General features: G+C 36.0%; 4 protein-coding genes across 5 annotated transcripts; 1 reads left to right on the top strand and 3 right to left on the bottom strand.

The window, feature by feature from the left end:
• Nucleotides 1-298: 298 nt before the first annotated feature.
• LOC117988153 (2-iminobutanoate/2-iminopropanoate deaminase-like) lies at nucleotides 299-2,576 on the bottom strand. The gene is made up of 3 exons (XM_034975269.2): nucleotides 2,367-2,576; nucleotides 1,694-1,920; nucleotides 299-460 (listed from the first exon to the last, which is right to left on the bottom strand). Exons 1-3 carry the CDS (start codon nucleotides 2,510-2,512, stop codon nucleotides 318-320), a joined length of 516 nt encoding a protein of 171 aa, XP_034831160.1. The 5' UTR covers nucleotides 2,513-2,576; the 3' UTR covers nucleotides 299-317.
• A 916-nt stretch (nucleotides 2,577-3,492) lies between these two features.
• On the top strand, nucleotides 3,493-7,011 carry LOC117988152 (uncharacterized). The gene is made up of 2 exons (XM_034975268.2): nucleotides 3,493-4,170; nucleotides 6,199-7,011. The coding sequence occupies exons 1-2, from the start codon at nucleotides 3,993-3,995 to the stop codon at nucleotides 6,792-6,794; spliced, it is 774 nt and encodes a 257-aa protein (XP_034831159.1). The 5' UTR covers nucleotides 3,493-3,992; the 3' UTR covers nucleotides 6,795-7,011.
• LOC117988150 (uncharacterized) lies at nucleotides 4,659-8,630 on the bottom strand. 2 transcript variants are annotated; one of them, XR_011237549.1, is made up of 2 exons: nucleotides 6,460-6,593; nucleotides 4,659-6,162 (listed from the first exon to the last, which is right to left on the bottom strand). XR_011237549.1 is itself a non-coding variant. In XM_034975267.2 (2 exons), the coding sequence occupies exons 1-2, from the start codon at nucleotides 8,153-8,155 to the stop codon at nucleotides 5,244-5,246; spliced, it is 1,212 nt and encodes a 403-aa protein (XP_034831158.1). In that variant the 5' UTR covers nucleotides 8,156-8,630; the 3' UTR covers nucleotides 4,659-5,243. The 2 variants fall into 2 exon arrangements, 1 of the variants encoding a protein (XP_034831158.1); XM_034975267.2 differs by lacking the exon at nucleotides 6,460-6,593 and adding an exon at nucleotides 7,863-8,630.
• A 6,305-nt stretch (nucleotides 8,631-14,935) lies between these two features.
• LOC117988522 (E3 ubiquitin-protein ligase RNF146-like) lies at nucleotides 14,936-23,189 on the bottom strand. Its single transcript, XM_034975672.2, has 6 exons — nucleotides 22,920-23,189; nucleotides 21,474-21,559; nucleotides 20,675-20,828; nucleotides 19,957-20,148; nucleotides 18,820-19,015; nucleotides 14,936-16,070 (listed from the first exon to the last, which is right to left on the bottom strand). Exons 1-6 carry the CDS (start codon nucleotides 22,945-22,947, stop codon nucleotides 15,989-15,991), a joined length of 738 nt encoding a protein of 245 aa, XP_034831563.2. The 5' UTR covers nucleotides 22,948-23,189; the 3' UTR covers nucleotides 14,936-15,988.
• Nucleotides 23,190-23,874: the final 685 nt, after the last annotated feature.

The raw sequence follows: 23,874 nt of genomic DNA, 5'->3' as shown, positions 1-23,874 counted from the left end.
CCGACCGTCTCTTATCGAACCCTAAAACTTAAAGCTAAGAAAGGATTTTCGAAAATTCAATCCCTAAAGGGCAGTAGCGTCATAGAGGCATAAATACACTGCTTACCCCAGTTGTAATAGATCAATGCATATTTTTCATTATGACCTGCCAGTAAACAGGTTCCTACCTAACTAATGCCTACCCTGGCTTCAAACACTGTGCACGCCACTGCTAACGGGGTAAAACTGGGGTTTGAAATTTGTGTAGTCCACGCGGAAGAAATCGCGGGCATAAGCAAGTGTAGAAATAAAACTTAAATAAGATTTTAATTAGTTTATTAAATACGAGCACAAGGGCATGGCCCCGCTTCTACTACGACGAGGTCTCCACTCAGCGCAACAGCTTCTATCTCGACCGCTGCACCCAGGGGCAACTTGCTGACCTGGTAGGTAGCTCGCGCCGGACAGTCTTTAGGAAAATCTGAAACAATGCCATTTGCATAGTATAAAACTTGCTGTGAAATACCAAGCGCTGATAAAAGTAGACCTTGCATGCCAGCGTGTGTTTTACATAATTTAATTGAAAGTGAAGAAAATATGCACAGAAATATTTTCATAGGAAAATGTGACAGAACATTATGTATAGGCTGCGAAGTTTATAAGAATTAGGAATGCAACGTTTAGAGATTACATGTAGGTAAGTGACTTTTAGGGTTCCGTATTTGCAGAGAAAAAAGGAACCCGTCTTCTTATTTTGCTTTGTGGCTTTCAGTAGTGCCACACCGAGCACAATGCACTTCGCCAATGTCACGTAGAAAAAAGGAACCCTTATAGGATCACTTTGTTGTCAGTCTATCTCTGTCAAGTTCCGTCAAGGAAACCAAAATCTGTTGGGTATGTCCCGTTGACCTAGCAAGAATCAGGGTCAGCTAGCAATGTCTAAAGCACTAGTAAAGGGAAAAATCCGAAAACCGTGATTTGTGGTTACATCACACAAAAAAAACCAGCCAAGTGCGAGTCAGACTCGCGCACCGAGGGTTCCGTACTCGGGTATTTCTTTCGATATTTCGCACCATAATTATCAAAAATTGCGCATAAAAATAAATAAATTATTATTTGTTCATGAAAAATTTTTAATTTTTTTAATGATGTAACGACAGACAGACAGACAACGAAGTGATCCTATAAGGGTTCCTTTTTTCGGTACGGAACCCTTCCACTATCTCTTATACGATGTTTATTTCTTGTACGATGGTACGGATCACGGAAGCCTTCATGTGCGAGTTCGACTCGCATTTTTCCTTGCTAAATGCTACCTACCTATCTACATTTGAACTCGTAAGCTAAGAGATGTAACGGTTTCGGGCTTAGAAAATATATGAAAGCCGTTTTCCATACCACAGAAAACATAATATAACTGTTTAGACTCAAAATCAGTTACTGAAGCGTGTGGCGCAGGAACTTTGACTTCTACAAACCAAGTAAGTATCAATTAATTATCAAAGTTAACTTTTAAATAGTAAGTAGGTACTTTTACATTACGTAGCTGAATACAGCTACAATCACAGATTAGAGAAGTAATATGGCTACAATAGTTTTCGCGCCACGTCTATACGTGCACACCCCGCCACCTTGATTTTGCGCTATTACAAATTGGAGCAGGAGTAGGTAAGGTACTTACTGTAGTGAGATAGCTAGGAGAGGAGGTACTTACACTGTGCATAAACTTGGTTAACGACTTGGAAATCGTCCATATTGACGAGCAGGATAGTTGTTTTGACAACAGCCTCGAGAGAAGAGCCACCTGCTACCAACACATGTTTTAAGTTGTCCAATGCCTGTCTAGTTTGCGCTTCAACACCGCCACACACTAACTGGGCTTGAGGATCCAAGCCTATCACCCCCGACACATACAGCGTATTGTTTGCTAGAATTGCTTGGCTGTGGACAATCATTTAAATATTTTTAGAAATCTTTTGAGGCGTAAATCGAACTAAAGTAAATAAAACTGGGTAACACTAGGATGTATCTACTTTTTAATAAGCATGGCTGTCAATCAAACAGTTATTATTTGTTGTTTTACACAGATTTGATTTAGATAGAAATACACACTGAAAATTTCAACTCTACCTAGTTCATGAGTTACAGCCCGCTGACAGACAGACGGACGAACGGTCAGCGCAGGCTTACTAATACCCAAATACAAACTCTATGGGCCAATCTCCACAGGGCGATACCTACTATCGCAGCGATCGCGATAGTTTGTATCGAATTTTGTCACACGTGATTCTCTCATCCGTGGAAATGGCGCCTTAGTGATGGGTCCCTGTTGGCATCATGCGGGTACGGAACCCTCAAAAGTGTCTAGTTATTGCAGAAAATCAAACCTGTAAGGTCCAACGGGCTTGTAAATGTACGGTGAGGTAACAATAGTCTTCGTGACTTTGTTCTGGGATTCTGTATTTGTTTTAGACATGTCGATTGATTTAGACAAGACTTTAGTTTGCGCGTTCACGGCCGGTACTGAACTCATTGCGTAGGTAGGTGTTTCGTAATCGTGGGGTTAAAAGATCACAGCTTAAGTACCTATGTAGGTACTTACTTTGCAACTGATAAGTGATAAATAATTAGGTGTTTGTCCTCTGATAGTTACTTATTTGAATTTAAAGTTCTTGCACTTTTTATATTTTATTAGTATCACGAATACAGTTCGCGACCGTTAAAATGACGTTTATAGCCACGGAAAACGGTACGGATGGCAAAAAAAGAATATTTTTATTTATTACTTATGACATCAAATATGAATATATAGGTTACCTACCTTCCTATAATAGCTATATACTTCCTATGAATATATAGGTATACCTTCATATTATAGTACTGTAATACACCGATTGTATACCTATAACAAAGTTTTTTATTGATGTCAAAGGTGATTTTATGTACGAACTGGCGCCTAGTGCCTACTTACCTACAAATTCGTGATTTCTCAAAAATGAAGCGACTATGTTATTGAAACGAAACTTCCTTTCAGGTTTAATCACTTGAATTCTTGCGAGTGGAATGAAAAAAAAGTCGCCACTATCACCGTTACCACCGCCGCCGGTGAGATCTCACTCTCTCATAGTTCCTTACACATAGACTTCAACTACTGAATCGCTACGAGAAGTATTTAAAGAAAGTAATATAATGACAGTAGCGTGTCAATATATATATGAAAATATAATGTATGTTCGCAAAAATATAGAAAATATTAAAACTAAATATGAACGACATAATATTAACACACGCAACAAAAATAGCGAGTCTTTTTGGGCAGTGGTGTCCGTTATTATAATAAAATTCCGTCTGAAGTTCAAAGTTTACCAGACGTTACATCAAAAAAAGCCTGTGTACTTACTTTGAATAAAATATTTGATTTTGAACGTGCAACCAATGGTTGAGCACTCTCATGGTTCTCTTCACTTATCCTAGTGGTGTAACCAGCAGTGTGCTGTGTGGACCGATTTCTTTCAAAATTGATATCTGGAGTTACATATATTATGATCATAAAAGGAAAAAAATGTTTTTTATTTGTTAGTGGGCCGATTTCTTTCAAAATCGATATTTGGGCCCTAGGGTTCCGTGATCATTAAAGAAAAAACTGTTGTCAAAATTGGAAAACAATTGGCACAATTTTGTTTTTCGTAAAAAAAATCACATGCAAGTATTTGGGTGGAGGTGCGCTCCTGAAAGCGGGTAGAAAACCGGTACTTAAGGGTATAAACTGCGTTAAGCGTGCCTCTCGCGTGTCCATACAAAAACGACCCGCGCGTGCCCATGCGCGTGCACACGCTCGTGAGCCCGTCGCGTGATACTTCCGTGCAATGGGGCACGCATGCACGCGACGTGATCACGCATCACGTTGGACGGGTCCACGCGCGAAGCCCGCTAGCGGGTGCACGCGCGTGCTTGTTCAGTTGACAGCGCTATCTCGAACCGACCGCACGCGCGTGCCCGGCCCATAACAAAAAATGACAAATTTTGATACAGAAAGGGTAATTGTTGAAGTTCAGTGTCGTCCTGCCATATGGGACCAATCAAGCGAAATATTTAAAGACCGGGACGCTAAATCAAAAGCATGGCTAGACATTTGTAAAGTACTGTTTGAAAATTTTGATGACTGGAGTGAAGCAGAAAAAAACATACAAGGTAAGTACCTACACTCTTTTTTTATTTTATAATAACGTAGGTTAGGTAAACTATTCTTTGCGCCTAATTTTTATTTTTAATAATCTATGCAATTAGTTATATATAATTAGTTATTTCAATTGTATTTGTGTCAATTAAATGTTTTCAACAATTAATCCAACTATAAAATTAAAACTCGGAATATTTACAATAATTTACCTATGTAAATATAAAATCATGCTTATATTCAAAACTAGTGCAGAGATACTGCGTATTTCTGAACATTGTGAAATTCGTGTGAACAATGTCCCATAATATTGGTATGGTTTTATATAATTATTGCTCGATAAATTCCAAAGTTCTTTCTTTCGGCCACGCGGTCGCCGCCATTTTGCGCGTCACGAGACAACCAGTATGTTACACACACTACTTCACACTATCGGTGTATTTAGGGTTCAAAATCATTTTAGGGCAGAAACAGTGGATCGGTAGGTAAATAAATAAAACAATTATCAACTAAAATATTTATTATATTGGTTTTAGAATTGGGCTAGTAACTTTGTAAAATAAGCGTGCGTTTTGTAGTTTTGTAGGTTTTTCTTTGACATCTCTCAACTTTAGTTTACAACAATCTAAGTTATTTGGTTACATCCTATGATTTTATATAACTAGATTAGTTATACGCCCGCTTTCAAAGGCAAGAGCAATGGAAGGTAATTGCCTACCATGCAGTTAGTCACGCTCCAATCGGTGTCGCGTCTACATGTGTTTGAGTACCAATAATATTTTAGTAAAAAAGATGCCTACTTGTGTTTTTAGACACTGTACAAACTACACATCACTGGATGTGTAATGAAAGAAAAAAAGTTTCATTTTATGCGTAATTACATAACATTTTACCTATTTAATGTAAGAATACTGAATTTCTTATAATTTTCGACTGTCATGGCGGCGCAACTGGTTACATCCGATGAATTTAACAAATAAAATCATTAGGTATATTATTAAAATATGCCTGCTATGTTAATAAAAAATGTGTGGTAAAAAACCGTGAAAATTCAATTATTGAATGTACATAAATTATAAAAAAGCCTTCAATAAATACTGCGATCTTGCCATGACAGCTGTCCGTCTGCAACGAAATAATCTGCGAAGCTATCGCGTAATGTATACGAATCTCTGTGGGTATTTCCAATTAACCCCCGAACTGAACGTATATGGTCTGGTATAATGACAATATCATGAAAGTCATTAATTTGACTTCTTGATCTTATAAAATTATGCAAAATACAAATTGTTTTAAGAAAACAAATTGCTTTGTCTTTTCCAACGTTCAATGGACGATGGAGTATGCGAAATTTATTAGCCATGATACCAAATGTACACTCAATATAACGTCGCGCTCTCGTTAACCTATAATTGAATATTTTTTTTTTGTAGTTTAAATCGAGAGCTCGAGCATATGGCCGCATGACATGGCTAGATAACCCAAATGCTTCATCTCCTACAATAATATAGGGCAAAGCTGCGGTTGCAGCAATGTTGGTTGGTTTATCATTGTGTATTACGGGCAATGCTTTGGCAGGAGGAATATCTATTAAGTCATTGTTGATTTGTTCGTACAATCGGCTTTGTGTGAAAATTGCGGAGTCAGATTCTTTACCCTGCACTCCCACGTTTATATAGGTAAACTCATAGTTGGCGTTACACATTGCAAGCAGTACAATAGAATAGTAATGCTTATAGTTGTAATAGAGGGAACCACTATGTGGAGGTCTTATAATGCGTATATGTTTTCCGTCTATTGCACCTATGCAGTTAGGAAACTGGGCTTGCGTTAAAAAACCTTTTTCAGTCTCTACCCATAGCGCACGGGAAAATTTTGGTATACATTCTTCCTTTAACCTTTCAATTATAATTTGACAAACTTCTGTTACTATTTTTCTGACCGTGGTTAGTCCTGTCTGATACGCCAGATGAATATCGACGAAGGTATGTCCACTAACTAAATATCTGTAATAAAATAAAATACCTGTGTTATTGTTTCAGTGAAAAAGCTGCAGCAAAGATGGAAAACTGCAAGAGACACTTATATAAGAGTGAGGTCTACTAAAAAAAAACTTAAATCAGGCTCCGGTTCCAGGGCAAATAAAACATACGTTTACTATAACATGCTGTCATTTTTAGATTCAAACTCGAATACTCAAGGAGAAGAATCGGCAGACAATTTTAATCAGTCAGTAGAGCAAAACGCGTCACCGAGAACTTCACAAAATAATACGATTATTGAAGAAGATTTGATTAATGTACCTAGCACCAGCTCCAGCGTTACCAAAGAAACACGATCTTCCAAGAAACGTAAGTGCGAATCGCCAACTGATTTCGAATTAGAGTTGTTAAATTACGTGAAGAATAACACTGCAGATAATATGGACGAAGACTTGAATTTTTTTAAGTCATTATTACCAACTGTAAAAAAATTGAGTTGCTTTAAAAAATTATTATTTCGTACGAAAGTATTACAAGCTTTAATTGATATTGAAAAAGAAATGATTATTACCATTGATGACCTTTCATTAACGCAAAATACGGTAACGAATGATTTAGAATCCTTAAATGTAAGATCAGATACGAACAATGAATAAATAGGTAACAAGAAAGACTTTGAAGATTTGATTAAGACTGTTTAATTATTAAGAACAAAAGAAAGAGAAGAACATGAAGAACTATTTAAGTTAGTAAAAAGCGCAATTTTATATTTATATTTTTCTGGTCTCATGTGCAATTATTATGATATACAAGGGCATTCGCCAAAAGTTTACAAGCCTTGAGGTGTCATGTTCATAAGGAAAGAAACGGGGTCGATTCGGACCGGATTCGGATTTATCTTAAACCCTATTTTGGGGTCAAATAAAAAAGTGTATCAATAGACCCCTTTTTTACTTAATGGACCTTTTTTTTGAACCTACTCATAACATTGCTCCTTCATATGTCCTCTTCTTAAATTTAATCTTTTATGTAGTAAACTGTGATTATGATTGTGATGATAAATAAGAATTTAAAATAATATTAGTACCCGATCTAGTAATAGAAGGGAATAATTAATAAGGGAAATATTCATATGTAAAAACTTGCAATCAATATGCGTCATTATAATTAATACTTTGTAAGGTAGGTATATTATTATAATTAAGACATTTAGACTTATTGTACTGTTTTAACTGTTATTGTGTTTTTTTATTTTAAACTTGAACCTGTGATTTTATTAGTGTATTTCAAATGAATAATCAATGACTAATTGTAACGTAGCGTTTATGCAAGACACTGTGATGACTGTTGTGATTAAGTATATAAAAAAATAAGTGAATAAGTAGGTATAGATAAAAAAAAACGAAAAAGATAAAACTGTGTAATTTAGAAATAACAAAATATAATTAATAAATATAAGAAACTGTGATTAATATGATGATTAATAAGTGTGCGGTTATGTGTTTCGGTCCGTGAACCACATCAAGAAAAACATTTTAAGCCATATTCAGGTGTCACTGCCGAAACAATAAGAACTTCTTCTTCTTTCTTGCTTGATGTGGCTAAACAGTAATGTGACTTACATAAATTGGCAAAAAATATGAGTGTTCTAAACTTTTGTTAAATAATGACTGTTTTTTTACATGAATAAAGATGATTATTAATATCGAAATGTCTTTACTTACCGCAATGTCATTGCAAATCGTTCCATTGGTGATACGATTGACGTAGATTTCAATCGTAGATTGTTAGTCTTCAAATAGGGCTCCAGTTTTGAATATAATTCATCATAGACTTGTAATGAAACTTTAAAATATTTGAAAAAAAACCTTTCATTTTTTCTTAATATACCAAACTTCACCACGAATTCCCCGCACAGTAACCTAGATTCAACGAACGGGCTTACTGGCTGGCGTCTTTTTTTGGCAATTCGTCGTCGCCGTCGTCTTGATAAATAATACAACATTAATTTATCCATTATTACTTATTCGACTGTACACCTCCAACGTCAAAATTGTACTGAGAAAACTGCGTACGCGGATGCACGCGCCGATGCCCGCGCATAAGCACGCGAACGTGCTCACGTGCGTGCACCAGAAGCGTGGCCCGCGACGTGCTCACGTGCGTGCACACGCTTAACGCAGTTTATGCCCTAAGGTCCTTCAGCGATTGTTCAATTCCGTCATTCACGAGGGCATAACGCCAGAGGTATGGCACAGAAGGGTGGTGGTGCTATTGTTCAATAATAATAAAAAAACCGACTCCACTAACCACTAACACTAAAAAGTAAACAATTATTTAATTTAATATACAAAGTGCGTCTGACAGCGTTGTATTGTATGCTAACGCTACTTGGTAGTTGCGTTGCGGGGAAGTGGGTGTCGAGGTAACTGCATTCTCTCGATAGTCGTGTAGTACTTTTTTCAAGACTTTTTTACTATGCTTTTTTAGATCTCACCATAGGATCCATATAGGATGTCACTCACTCGTCCATACTCGTCATTTCAGCTTTAGGTGTCAACTCTGTCATTTTATTTTATTTTATTCGTCTCAGAATTTAAGGCAATTTACGATTGTCGTCGTTCGTACATCCATTAGTCCCACAGATATTAGTCCCAATTCCCAACAAAGTATTTATGATTACCTATGTATAACTTATAAGAGCTTCCGACACGGTCAAGCGGCTCGACTTCGACACGTCAAGCAGGCAGATTTGTTTTGCTTGATCAAGCTGCTTGATGCGCCCGTCAAGCAGCAAGAGGCACTTTTCTCAAATCGTACGTGATCGTCGTACTTATGCGTAGAGGTGGTCAAACAGTGATTTTTATCAAAATACTACGGCGCTTTTATTTCCCTCGAGTCCTAGGGCGTCTCGGTATAGTGAAATGAGTAATAATAAAAACTCTTTTCCGCTCCATTGTTCGCTACTATAATTTTCGCTGTTGTCGCATAACAAAGCGTCCTCATGGCGTCCTCGCTCCTCGTCCGCCATGTCTGACAGTTGACGCGCGAACAAGCAAAAAATATAAAATCTCATCAAGCACGTAAATGTTTGACTCGAAAATCAAGCAGACATTGTAAACGGTCAATCAAAATGCTTGACTCAAGCAAAAATCTACTTGCTTGACCGTATCGGAAGCTCTAGATTACCTACAATAATTATGAAAAAAAAAATTGGTAGCCCTACAGTCTGCTTACATAAAAAAATATTGCAACTGTAACTGGATAATCTCTGTACATTAAATATATTTTCTAAAATTTTAATCAGAAGAAACATTATTATCGATAGAGCACAAAACAATTTATTTTGGAATTTTTGTCCGTCTTTCCCCGAATGTCTGCTATAAGACCTACCTACCTGCCAAATTTCATGATTCTAGGTCAAGGGGAAGTACCCTGTAGGTTTCTTGACAGACTGACAGACAGACAAACAGTAAAGTAATCCTATAAGGGTGCCTTTTTTTCTTTTGAGATACGGAACCCTAAAAAAGTATGTTTATATTTTTAAAAAATCTGTAACTGTTTTTACAGAAAATGCAACTGTATGGTCCGAGAAATATAAGAGCTGTGCATTCCATTTCAGATATCCATCCTACTAAAGGAAATAATCTTGTTCACGAAACACTATAAAATATCTTACAGATGGGAATATTCACATTATATACTTGAGCTTATGTGCAGAGTGATACATAAGGTTTATGTAAAGAACTTAATAGGTATATTTTGGAGTTAGTCTAGCTCTTGAGGTTCGTGTTAATTTTTTTCTCTAACTAGTTAGCTAGTTGAAGGTGCTTATTTCGCTCAACGGTTGAGCCTTGCCGTTCAGCGAGGTAATAGCGCCAGTGTTTTGGGCACAATGCCCATAAAGAACCATTTGGATGGCGTATATTTTTTGTAAATATAATTTTTTTACTGATAAGTTTTTTCTGTATGTACCTATATACTATATATAGTTTTTTTGTATAGAAATAAATAGTTGAAGGTTACAAATAAATATAATAAAAATCAAATAAAACACAGGTACCTATTTTATAATTATTTATTGATATTTACCTACTAATAGCTACATTAAAACTTAAAATTAGGACCATGCTCTATAGTCTGTATAGGTACATTACTATTTATTTGTTTATATTACCATGGTCTAACTTTACTTTGACTGGCATGAGTTAATGTCCAAGTATTGTGTGGTTTAGGTTTCTTAGCCATTTGTTTATGTCGAGGGTGCTCAGGACAGATTACATAAAGTCGCTCTTGTCTACTAACAAAATAGCAGGATTTGCAACGCCTTTTCACTCGTCCTTTTACTTTGAATCCAGCAATTGAATTAAAAATTGGTACACAAGTAGGTAAAAGATTATTCTTTGTTCCATTTTGAAATATGCTAAAATTACAAGTTACAATATCAAAACTTTTAGAGATATGTGTGCCTAGAAGGTTTCTGGTTGCCGAAATAATTCTCTGCATAGTCTGAAACGAAACGGTATAAAATAGACAAACAATTATTCATTTCGGAAATGATAATAGAATTAAATAGTTACTTATTTACCTGTTGTGTGGAACAAATATTTTTTAATAAAACTAATTTACGATATCTTTAGCGGTTCAATATAATGCTTGTTAGGTAAATATATATAATTTAACTTTTGAGGTAATAACTAAACAGCACCGAATACTCGGAATAGCTTTTAACATTAAAAATATAAGCCTAACCTCTTTTTATATTTTGATCTATCATAATATCATGGAAGTTGGATGGAGCGTGAATGTATCAGAGTCAGAGTTCAGTATGTCTATGGTTCATCAGCTACAGACGTAGACGGAGTAAAAAATCTAGACAAAGAAACTTTTGCTTTCTCATTCACACTAAAAAGAGAGCACAGATAAAGTTACTAATGTGATAAACAGAGACGCAGCTAACCTATTGTTGTCCCTTATCGTGTAATCGATTATTTTCAAGGAATACAACTTTAGTTCCAAAACAAACTGAGAATTCGTGGCATCATTGTATTTCTCATTAGTTATTTACTTGTTTTCACATAAAAAACGTTTAATACAAATGTTGTTAATCAGTTAATACAAATATTGGGGCCGATTCTCTTGTACACAATCTCTAAACTAAACTAAATTAACAGGTCTAAATCTAGTGCTATCCTTTTCCGCAAGCAACATTATGATAGGGATAGCAATAGATTTAGACGTGCCATTTTAGTTTAGTTTAGAGATTGTGTACAACGGAATTAGCCACAATGTGAGAATCGGCCCCAATGACTACTAAACAATGGTAATTGTCGTGTTATTCATCGTTACGTCGGGCTATCGCTATCTCAGTCTCGGTTACACAGTACTTTAGTGTAGCTTTTTTATTCAGTCTACGGCTTCAGACCAATAACAGACCAATACATATTACACAGAACCACATTTCTTTACTCATTGCACAGAAACAGAACACTATTACTCCTATGGACCTATACCATTGGTTTTACGGCTCTGGATTTTAGCCCTTTTGAACCTGAATAACATTGGTTCATAGATTATCTACTATATTACCATTGGTTGGAACTTGGAACCACAGACCAGTAATCCGTAGAACTGTCGTGGATCTTAGACCACTCGTGCCACTTCATGCTTATGGCAATTGTACACTCAATGATCTTTGATTGAACGAATCGTTTGATCAGATTGGCTGCGAGCGTTTGTCGTACGGAACGACAAGCGCTTCCAAGCGTTGGTAAGCATCAGTAAGCATACGCGAACACCCGGTCCACGCCCCACACGCTTGCCAGTGCTTATTGTTTGCCACAAGCATTAAGTGCCACCATTATTTATTAAGAGATGGACAAGTCCATACAAAAACGAAAATTAGGAAAATATATGAGATGTATACTGCTTCAATACAACCATTATCGGACAGAAATGTAGTACTGCCAACGTAACCAAACAACTGGCAATACATCTGTGGCGTAGATAGAGTAATAAAGCTTGATAAAGGAACGTTTGCTTTCTCATTCACACTAAAAACAGAGCACAGATAAAGTTACTAATGTGATAAACAAGAGACGCAGCTAACCTATTTTGTGTCCTTTACCGTGTAACCGATTCTTACAAGGAAGGAATACAACTTTAGTTGCAAAACAAACTTTGAGAATTCATGGCGTCATTGTATTTCTCATTAGTTATTTACTTGTTTTCACATAAGAAACGTTTAATACAAATACTGTTGATCGGTTAATAGTTAATACAAATATTGACTACTAAACAATGGTAATTGTCGTGTTATTCATCGTTACGTCGTGCTATCTCTATCTCATACGCGGTTACACAGTACTTTAATCTAGCTGTTTTACTCAATCTACGATCTGTGGGCAATACAGTACGACAAGGCTCTCTTGGCACTTGAATGACATCGATAGGGGGGCGGGGCGCTGTTGGAGAACATTAATGCTTAAAGTCCTGATCTTTTACCCGTAGTCCGGTTCAGTTGTCCGGTCAACCGAACCACGGAAAAAAAATATTTTCCGTGGATATACGATTTAAAAATACAAATTTAGTGTGGCCACTAAAAAAATTTAATATTTACGTGGTCCGGTTGTCTTGTTTAGGGGAATATAATAGACCATAATATTAAAATAATTAATATATAATATTAATAAATAAAAAATATATATATGTATATAGTTACTTAACATTAAATCAAATAATACATATAAATAATAACAAACTATAGACATAAATAAAAGTGTGTGTTAATAATTAGTGTAAGAACCATTATCAAGGAACAAAAAGGCTATAATAAATAAATAAATATTAAAAGTACATTTTAAAATGTTTTAAAAATGTTATTTAATATTTAAAAATGTACTTTTAATATTACGAAAATGTTACTGTCTGTCTTAGGTAAAGATCCGGTACGTGCCAATTATGGTAAACAATAATGGGTGTTTTTCAGGGTTTTCTGTCTACGTATATTACGCTATGGATTCGGCACTGCCCGGTCTCAACTGATTTTATGAGTGAGGGTCTATAGAATAAATATATTGTTTTATTTGTAACTAGGTTATGCTCGCGACTTCGTCCGCGTAGATTACACAAATTTCACCCTCTTAGGGGTTGAATCCAAAAATCCTTTCTTAGCGGATGCCTACGCCATAATAGCTATCTGCATGCCCAATTTCAGCCTGATCCGTCCAGTAGTTTGAGCTGTGCGTTGATAGATCAGTTAGTCAGTCAATCAGTCAGTCAGTCACATTTTCCTTTTATATACCCTTGGGGGGATTAGAACTTAAAACTATCTAATGTTCGCTAGTTTTTCTAAGGCATGGCCTAAAAAAATTTCTTCGCAAACCTCTAGTCAAAAATTCTAGGATACTTCCAAAAGTCCTAGAAGGCTGAAATTTGGTATGTAATCACATATGGCTTGAAATCACATATTAACAACGAAAAAATTAAGAAAACGGAAATTTTCCCCCTCCAGCCTCTTGTATGGGGAAGCATATCTGTACATGTACAATTAATGTATAAAGAAATATGTAGCCTGTTACATAATACTAAATATTAAATTCATGACTCGAATACAAAATACAAATGTTCACACAAACATGAATGCCCCCCGCGGGGCATTAGGTACGAACCAGTAGGTGTGACCTCTGGCTTAGCAGTCATCGTCTATAGAATAGAATAGAATGTTTTTTTATTCATGTAAACTTTTTACAAGTGCTTATGAATAGTCAGGTAGTTTTAATTTACGTCTCTAACCATAATACCTACATAAATTCGAAAAAAAATTAAAAAAAAAAACTATCTAGCTTCTAGATCTAGATCTAGAAGCTAGATAGTTTTTTTTTTCTCTAGCACTAGATCTAGCACTAGATCTTCCGTGGTCCGGTCAACTGTACCATGGATAAAAAAAAATGTTCCATAGTCCGGTTAACTGTACCATGGATAATTTCTTTTATCCATAGTCCGGTTGACCGGACAACTGAACCGGACTACGGGTAAAACATCAAAGTCCTTTTCATGAAAGAAGTCCCCCAGACGCAGCGCTGTAATCGCGTGACATATTGGCATTGTAAAACATCTTTAAAATGCACTAAGCTAGTCAAAAACTCTCAAAAATCTACCACAACAAACGAACGATGTAGCGTCAGTCAGATGTTACATTTACAATATATCGCAAACTTTTACAAAATTATAGCATTTTTAATATGTACCTACATATTTTTTCGCAGTTTTTTTGTGGTAGGTACCATATTATCAGTAATCAATAATCGTAATGTAAGACGTTTTTGCCAGCGTTTTGGTTACACCCTGTACAGTTATTATTTACTAGCTGATGCCCGCAACTTTGTTGCAGTAGATTTAGGTTTTTAAAAATCCCGTGAGAACTCTTAGATTTTCTGGGATAAAAAGTATGTAAGATGTAATTAAAAAAAATAAAATTCTAGCTTTTAATAAACACATTGAATTTAATAATAATAACATTTTAATATAGGTACTCATTTCTCATTTTTGTATACATGTAAATATAAGTAAAATGTTTACTACTATATTTATGTACATTACCTATCGTGCATAGGATTCTGCAAGGCTTATACTATTAATAAATAATAATTATTAGATGGATATAAACAAAACATGCATATAAATTATGTAATTGAATTAATTGGCATGCATAATAATTTATTGTTTTGAAAATTATGTGTAATCTTGAGAGGCGGTTAAAATAAATTGTATAATTAATAAACATACACAGGATTACATTTATGAAAATGAGTCGGCAAAAGGTTTTTGAATCAAAATCATGTAGCAAAACAAGGAGCTTTGTTTAAAATAGGGATTCCTATGAACACGTTGAACACGACGTGAACTGCGGCGCATGGCTGCTGTGATTGTATTAAAATTAAAATGCCTAATAGTGTATTTAATCTCTTCTCTCTGTCTGGGTCTGTCTTACCCAAACCGCCATATCGCAACTTTAGACTGGACTACTTGTAATGTGATCCGATCGCTGTACTTGATATAGGTGTGGTACCTCGACTGTAAGATGGCGGCCTCAAAATAGCTGATATATTTACCGGCCATTTTCGGTGGAAATGACGTTTGCAGGTTACTTCCGTCCGAAAAAATATCCGAGTTATTCTCACAAAGACAAACAATCTCTCAAATCGCGCCAAAAATTTTACTTTATTTAAAAATAAATACGTACTTACATTATATCGATTTTGAACTCTAACGCGAATAGAACTCAAGGCAGCATGTGCCAGCGACTTTACAACGTTGGGAACTCGCGCAACATGGGTATGTAGAGGATGCCGCCGGACAACACCGCGGACGGAACCCGCCGCCGCGCCGACGTCGTTCCTCCTAACAGAACTACCTATATACCTTATAATAACACTTATGTATCTATGCAGAAATCTTACTTTTGTACGGCGCTGTTGGTTGTTGCCTACGCGCTATGTTTTGTACGCACGAATTATGAGCTAGATAGCAGGAGTCGCTGTTGTTCTCAACATCAAGCAAAAAGGGCTGTATTTCAGTGGTTTACATTCAGTTTTAGTCTGCTTTACGTTGGGATTTTCTATGCAAAGGAATTTTGCCGATGCGACTTATAAAAGTGGTTAGTACTCAGTTACCCCATATGCTATGTGACCGAGCCTCTGCCAACATGAGTTGCCCATTCATAACTACCTATTTTTTTACTCCTTTTATTACTACTTCATCTTCTTATCATCTTTGTTGAAATAAATAAATCTAATGGCAGATTAGGTACTCATGCTATGCAGGCCAAGCTAGTATTGTACAAAAGTTGTCATATTATGTTCTCTGCATTATCCTCTAAGACAATTTCTTCATCGCTTCTTGATTGGTCTTCTCTTTGTATGGTGATATTGCTGAAATCAATAATCCATATATTATTATGTATCTATAGGACTATAGGTCTATATATGTGGACGATTTCTGTACATTAAATAAGTATATTTGGAAATTGTAAGTAAAAGACATGATTAACAAAATTTAAAATGGTCCAAAAATTACTAAAATGGTGAACTGTCTCCACCACTAGGCTAATCACCGTTCTACAGAGAAATCGGATGCTATGTACAGTGCTTATCAAGTACTAATTCATAAATTTGATATTGTTAAAACGTGGGCTAGTAGACGTGAACAGAAAACGGTCATTGCGCATTTGTATTATAATAAATAATTAATAAATATAATCAATCATCAATATACTTATAATAAAACTGTAACAGGTCAAATTCTGTACATTGAAGATATTTTGAAATTTTTTTTCGAGGGCACTCTATAATCGATACTGAACCCAAAACTGTAATTTTTTTCATTTTTGTCTGTCTGTCTGTCTATCTGTCTGTCTGTCTGTCTGTCTGTCTGTCTGTATCACGGCCGCGCATCACGCTGAAACTACTGAATGGATTCCAATGAAACTTGGTACGATTTGAGGTCATACTATGAGGAAGAATATAGGATACTTTTTATCCCGAAATTCAGCATGGTTCCCGTAGGAGAGGGGATGAAAGTTAAAATGTATACTGAGTTGTAATTCATTAACGCGTAGTCCGATTTCATTCATTCTTTTTTTGTTAGAAAGGGGATATTTTAAAGATTGTTCCGTAAATATTTCAAGGTCATCGGTTTTTAACCGACTGTCAAAAAGGAGGTGGTTCTTTTTTCTACATCGATTTTTTCGTGGTTTCTGGACCGATTTGCAATTTTTTTTTTAAATCAACAAAAAAAGTTTTCGTGGTGGTCACATAAAAAATTCTGGATTCAACTCCTTAATCCTGATGCTGCAGGGTTACTGCCCGCCTGAGTTATCAAGATTCAGGAAGTGTTCATAGTGAATTCATATTGTAGGTACCAAGCAACGACTTTATTCTCAGACTTCAAGTCCCAACTCCTCAACCCTGATGATGTAGGGTACAGCACTCCTAAACTATAATGTTTCAGTAACTGCGGATGATGCAAAATTAATTTAGGTACCAAGCATAGGCTACATAATTGAACTTCGGATCCTAACTCCTCAATCCTGATGCTGCAAAATACTAAAGTCTTAAATCATGGGGATTTTAGAATTTCTGATAGTGAATTGATATTTTAGGTATCAAGCAACGGCTGCACGATGACACTCCCAGTCCGAAATACTCCACCCGAACGAAGCTGGGGCGGGTCAGCTAGTTAATAAATATAATTTCATTTATGGACTTCAATTATTTATAAGGCCGATACGAAAGCGTGACGGCTATAATATCTAGCGCCAACTTGAACTACGGAAAAAATGATTCAATTCAATTCCCAATTATTGGCTTTTAGGTGTGCCAGCTGGGCACAGATGGAAAAATTGATACGTGACAGCACACACACGTCTGCGCCACGTCAGCTTCGCCTCTTCTACATGAACCGCGCCGAGATCGTTATATTTTATCAATGCAGCCTAAAGAAGCCTAGCACACCCAGTTAACCTATTGCTACTACATAACATTCGACGAAGAAATCTTCCAGGAATAAACCATTCGGCTAAGGCCACATTACAAAGAGCCTCGCTTATTGCTAAAAGCCAAGCTACTCGCACAGTGACCTGATCCTAGTAAACAGACGTATTGCAAACTATCGCAGTTTGCCACACTGCGAGCGACACGCCACAGTAGGTGCTTAATTAGTCATCGCGCGAGTCGCCTAGCGCACAAACGTGTTGGTTAATTTTTGTAACTCGCCCAGCGATTCAATAGAAGAAGTTTTAATTTATGCTGTTTAGGAAAAACTTATGCATTTTGGCATGGGCATTAATGGGGCACTGCAGATTGAACAGACGACATGGTCAACCTCAATCTCCAAGACAGTAATGTAATAGGCTCTGCCGAGGGGATGCGGCAACGCCTTTATGTTTGTACCTCACTAGCGACCTCCCCGGCTTGGCATGGGTAGCTTATTACAATTTTCGTAAGGATCTCAATTTTTTTTGAAAAAATATAGCCTAAAAGTTAAACTTCCTACTGGTGAAAGAATTTTCAAAATCGGCTCAGTAGTTCCAGAGATTAAATCCTACAAACAAACTTACAAACTTTGCACTCTTTATAATATTAGTATCTTCAAAATACCCAGAGGAGGCGAAAAACATCCCGGCCAAGAAGCTACAAGAAGCAATCAGTATTGGACATGATTTAGATGGTGGCGATCACAATAGATCGACAACGGACAACGTGACACAGGCTCTTAAAGAGCCCTGCACAGTCGTTAATATCGAGAAGAATGAAAAAGATGCCCATAAATATGTGCGAGCTTAAAGGGCACAACCAATGGGCAAACCAACCAACCTTTAAGCAGTGGGTTAGGAGCTGCCCATTTTTTTTTAAAGTATATTAGCCATGTTAAATGACTAATATTCCCCTTTCCTCTCCAACTAAGCGTCAGGCTTGTGCTAGGAGTAGGTACGACAATAGTACAACGAGCGGGGTTTGAACCGTCGACCTTTCGGTTTTCAGTCCACTCCTATACCGGTTGAACTATTGAGGCTCATTGAGCGACGCAGCGCGCTAAATATGAGTTTGTATGAAGTAAGGCGCTGCCCAGCGCGCAGGTGCAGCGCAAATGCCTATGGACCTCTAGTAAAACAGTGATTACCTCAGTCTATCGGCGAGATCATCCATGGTGTGGACGGCTTGATTAACATCCTCACTGGTGCTACTGACGCTTACGTTTGTTACTAATATTACATCATTTCCACGCTCCTCATTTTCAATGTTGATAGTATTGACATCAGTTGTGCTTTCTAAATCCTCTGTTTGTCTTGTATCTATTATTTTGATTCCTGCTATACCTGTCGAATAATAGGTACATTTAATTTTATTTAAACCGTGCATGGTGACACAGTTTAAGTAACCATACATAGCCTTCTTTCTAGACTAATATTATAAAGAGAAAAGATTTGTTAACAACTGATCCGATTTTAAGAATTCTTTCTTCCTCAATTCTCACTATTCATACTAATACTTATGCGAAAGTGAGTCTGTCCTTGCATGCCGGGGAAGGACATAGGCTACTTTATATCCCACGGGATTTTTAAAAAACGTAAATCCACGCAGACATCATCATCTAGTTGGAAATAATTTTGAGGCAACATTAACTAATGATGATGCCAAATGTTGCAATGATCAAAATATGTATTGAGTAATGAGCTCATTCTCTATTGCATTAATAAACCAAGTAAAAGAACAACAAAATTTAAAACAAAAAGGCAAACTTTACTTAAAAATAATTTCAAAAATGTGTTATGGTTTATTTTCAAATATTATTTAGTTTTCAAAATTATAACGTAATACCAAACGTTGATTTGCGTTGTTAAAACATCGTCCGTCTCACTCTTAAGTATGTCCCGCCCGTAAGTGTGGATCGGAACAGCATGCGGTCACACTCGACAGAGAAACTTTTTTGAGCGACACTTTGACTTTGCTCAGACTTAAGTTTGCGTTAAAACGAGACAGATTTATGTGAGAGACATACATCTGTCTCGTTTTAACTCTGTCTTAAGTCTAAGCAAAGTCAGAGACGCTCTATACATCTCACCCTTAAAGTATGATGTGTGCTGAGATGCACACATAATACTTTAACAGCCGTACTCAGAGTTGCTAATCGTTACTTAAGATTGAGTTAAAACGAGACAGATTTATGTGAGAGATATATAGCTCTGTCTCATTTTAACTAAACTTAAGTAACGATTAAGCTACTCTGAGTACGGCTGTTAGACTTATACATATGTACCTTTGGATGGTAAGGTGGGTAAATCTCGTTTTATTCGACGACGTTTTGTGGGATCACTGCGACGGAATTGAACCTTGTTTTCGAAATCTACACAGTACAATGTGCCTGCCAGTAGAAGTAAACACTCTGTTTCATTTGAGTTGTATGCAGATTCCAGATCAATATTACTCCGCTCATCATATTTCCACCAACCTGATAAAAATAGATATCAAGTACGCGACGGATCGAGATAGCAATCGAGGTATGAGGGCCGGGGCGGCGAATTTGGATACGTTAAATTTCGTAAAAATTAACACGTCATGGACATAAAGATTTCCATTTTAATCTGTTGGTCATCACAGTTTTCAAACTGTTGGTAAAATTACTACAAACAGAAAGTCTTGATGTTAAAATAATAAAGAGCCTATTAGGACATTCTTCATTCAGCTGGAGCGATCATGATGGCTGGAAGGAAACCTTCCCTCACAACAGACAATGATAACAGCTAAGTTAGGTGGTGAAGATTAAAAAAAAAATAACAATATTAGCCATGACTATTATTACTCTTTCCACTCTAATATAGCAATTGTGTTAGAAGAGGTATGGCAATAGTGCAATGAACAGGGTTTGAACCATCATCAACCTTTCCAATGTCAATCCTTTTGTTGACTTGAAGCTTGAGACTTCAAGATAAAGGGTCACTACTGCTTTAAAAAAGCTAAATTGTTTTGGTTCATACCATTTCGTCCTTCATAATACCAGTGATATTTTTCATTTTCAGTTTCTAAAGTTTCATCTGTATTGAAGTTATCTAACAAAACTGGATGATCAAAGTAGTCTGCCGGTATGTGTGTGCGGCATATAGCACACTTTTTGCTTAGTATTGCAATACCCTGCAAAAACGTTATAGCATTAAAACATGAGTTACATCCCAGACCTTATACATAAGGTATCAAAACTGTCTTCATCTATGGCCTATATAAGTGTCAAGACTAGTATATGACGTAAAATAATAATTCATCATCTATAATAAAATTAAATCATCATCATTATTAACTTCTTCTTCACAACCTTTGAGAACTTTATGGAGACTCTCAGACAAGTAGTATGTTGTGGAACTATATCGTAAGTTAACGTTATATTTTATCTCTTTTACCATGAAAAATTTATACTACTTGAATATGGGCTATGTACCATAATCACCATGATCAACCCATTACCAGGCCATAGTCTGCCACACTGGCCCACAGACTTCACACACCTTTGAGAACATGGAGAGCTCTCAGGCATGTAAATTTCCTCGCGATGTTTTCCTTTACCGTTAATGAAAGTGATATTTAAGTTTACCATAATAGAGATAGTGATATTATTGACAGAGAGAAAAGGAAAAACAAGTACAGCATTACTTTACTGAATGACAAAAAGCGCAAGATGTGGTCATTGCAGCAGTATTGTGCTACATCACCACATTTCCTATGGCACCTCTGGCATTAACCATTACAAAATCATATGAGGTACAAGATTTTGAATGATCTTACCTTCACACAAAGGAAACAGAAGACATGGCCGCATGGTAACTGTGTAGGGTGGTGATATTTTTGTAAACAAATTGCACAGTCTTGTTCTGAAAATGTACATAGTTACACTTTATAGCAGCACTATTTTATTTCAAAAACTTCACAACAACTCAACTTACTGATAAAGATACTACTACTAGTTACTAAAAGAATAAAATACAGTTAAGTGTGCTACAAACTAGAAACAGCTTATAGTCCAAGAGCCAGGGAATTAAAAGTCCTATGGATCATATGGATGTTCATGAGACAGGAGAGTGTGTAAGTAGTATTGATATAGAGTATGTATAGACCTAATTACAACTTCCAATTGCTATTTGCTTGCGAAGATTGCTTTATAGCTTTGCCTACGATATTCAGTAGGTTGATCTTGTAAAACCTGCATCAATCATTATTACAATCTCAACTGTTATGATAGGCTGAATTTGTGCTATTCTTGTTGCAACAATGCATTGTAGCTAATAGTGAGCGAGTGTCAACCAATCGGAGGTGATTGCAATCGTGACATTGTAGCTGTCATTCTACCGCAATCGACCAGCAGGTATCTGTTCTTAGTACATTTTGTATTAGGATGTATGTAATTTTATATACTACTTCTGCAATAAAATCAGACTTGCCTGGGGAGCCTTGAAAGTATAAATAGGTAAATAACTGTATGTAATTAATAAACTAATAATTAAAATATTATTTTTAAGTGACAGGGTCGTAAGGCTTTTTAAATAACTCTTTGGCTTTTTCGTAGCTCATGACATAAAAATAGTTGAGAAACAAAGCACGAGACAGAGTGCAACAGTAACTGTAATTGTAGTGCACTTTGATAAATATCTCCTGCATTACATTATAGTAACTGGAGATTTGGACATCCAGTGTACATAATTATTAGTATTATATGTCTGTCCTGGATGTCCAAATCTCCAGTAAATTTTTTTACAAAAAAAATAAAAACCGACTTCGATACACAAACAATAAAAATTGAAAAATAATTTAATTTATTACCGAATATATTATGTATACAAGAGTTAATATAGTTCCATAATAATATTTTTTGGGGTCGGTGCCAATGAGGTGCCATTGTGGAGTCTCATAAAAATCTTCTCTCTATAATCTCTTGTATACATAATATATTCGGTAATAAATTAAATTATTTTTCAATTTTTAGTGTTTGTGTATCAAAGTCGGTTTAATTTTTTTTGTAAAAAATTTTTATTTCACATTTTTTAGTGGCCCCATGGAATTATGCTATGACTGGTTAAAAATCTACTGTTTACTTTACTGATTCCGACGAATTGAGAACCTCCTCCTTTTTTTGAAGTCGGTTAAAAATAAAAATTAAGACAATGTTCAGTGGCCTACTGAACTTTTTTTTTTTTATGTAATTTTTTTAAATCAAAGTTATTTAAATTGTATTACCTTGTTCATCTCTCTCCATGTCTTGCATCTAATTATGATCGAAATTGTTTAAACCTAAGCTTTAGTTTGGTATTAGAAATAACTATTTCATAGCATAGCTATGTTTCTCCAGGATTTTCTGCAAAGAGTAGGTATATAATCACTACCATATCACTACGTTTTAATTTTCTGCTTGTTCTTTTTTGAATGAATTTGGAACTTGACTTGATCACACAAAGATCATACCAGCACACACAACTGTTATAAGTTTTCTGGTTTTCTCTCAGCTCTGTGACAGCTGTTGGCTATATACAGGCCACAGAGTACATTGAATATAGGGTACAGGCTATATCAGTACGCAAAGAGAATATAATCACTACGTTTCTACTACTATGGGTTGACACACAGTACAAAACCCTATGATTTTTAAACTTTATGGTAGGCAGAGTGAATAAATGGAATAAACTAGCTGATCCTCGCGGCTTCGCCCACGTGGATTTAGGTTTTTAAAAATCTCGTGGGAACTTTTGATTTTCCAGGACAACAGTAGCCTATCCATATTAGCCCGGAAATGCAAGGATGCAGTATCAAATTTCGTAAAAACTTGTAAACGCATGAATCTTTAAAAATCCCGTGGGATCACCACGATTTAGGAATGCAATTCCTTACAGCATCAGGGCTGAGGAGTTGGATTCTAGAGTTCTAAATCTTTACTTGGTAAGTACCTCCAATATCAATGTATAACCGACAGTTTCTAAATCCTATCAGTCTTGGTGGTCAGGTCCCCTGCAGCATCAGGATTGCGCTGAGGGATTGCGGAATTGGAATTTTTTTATGGGATAATGTCACAAAGTTTCTCTATCGATTAAAAATAAAATTACGCAAATCGGTCCAGAAATCTCGGATATTTCGGTGTACATAAGTAGAAAAATACTCCACCTTTTTTGAAAGTCAGTTAAAAAAGTAGCCTATGTTA

This window comes from Maniola hyperantus, chromosome 14 (genome assembly GCF_902806685.2).
Source record: "Maniola hyperantus chromosome 14, iAphHyp1.2, whole genome shotgun sequence".
Lineage (NCBI taxonomy): Eukaryota > Metazoa > Arthropoda > Insecta > Lepidoptera > Nymphalidae > Maniola > Maniola hyperantus.
The sequence above is the reverse complement of the archived record's forward strand: the minus strand, read 5'-3'. Positions and strand labels throughout refer to the sequence as shown.

Bases quoted from the DNA above. Each gene is read 5' to 3' on its own strand.
- LOC117988153 (XM_034975269.2), bottom strand. From the start codon at position 2,512: ATGAGTTCAGTACCGGCCGTGAACGCGCAAACTAAAGTCTTGTCTAAA. The intron at 1,921-2,366 runs GTTTGATTTTCT...GATTGTCCACAG, and splicing joins AAGCCCGTTGGACCTTACAG to CCAAGCAATTCTAGCAAACA. The intron at 461-1,693 runs GTAAGTACCTCC...GCATTGTTTCAG, and splicing joins TAACCAAGTTTATGCACAGT to ATTTTCCTAAAGACTGTCCG.
- LOC117988152 (XM_034975268.2), top strand. From the start codon at position 3,993: ATGACAAATTTTGATACAGAAAGGGTAATTGTTGAAGTTCAGTGTCGT. The intron at 4,171-6,198 runs GTAAGTACCTAC...TTATTGTTTCAG, and splicing joins AGCAGAAAAAAACATACAAG to TGAAAAAGCTGCAGCAAAGA.
- LOC117988150 (XM_034975267.2), bottom strand. From the start codon at position 8,155: ATGGATAAATTAATGTTGTATTATTTATCAAGACGACGGCGACGACGA. The intron at 6,163-7,862 runs GTAAGTAAAGAC...ATTTTATTACAG, and splicing joins CGATTTGCAATGACATTGCG to ATATTTAGTTAGTGGACATA.
- LOC117988522 (XM_034975672.2), bottom strand. From the start codon at position 22,947: ATGCAAGACATGGAGAGAGATGAACAAG. The intron at 19,016-19,956 runs GTACATATGTAT...ATTATTCGACAG, and splicing joins ACCCACCTTACCATCCAAAG to GTATAGCAGGAATCAAAATA. The intron at 16,071-18,819 runs GTAATCACTGTT...TATTGATTTCAG, and splicing joins GATCTCGCCGATAGACTGAG to CAATATCACCATACAAAGAG.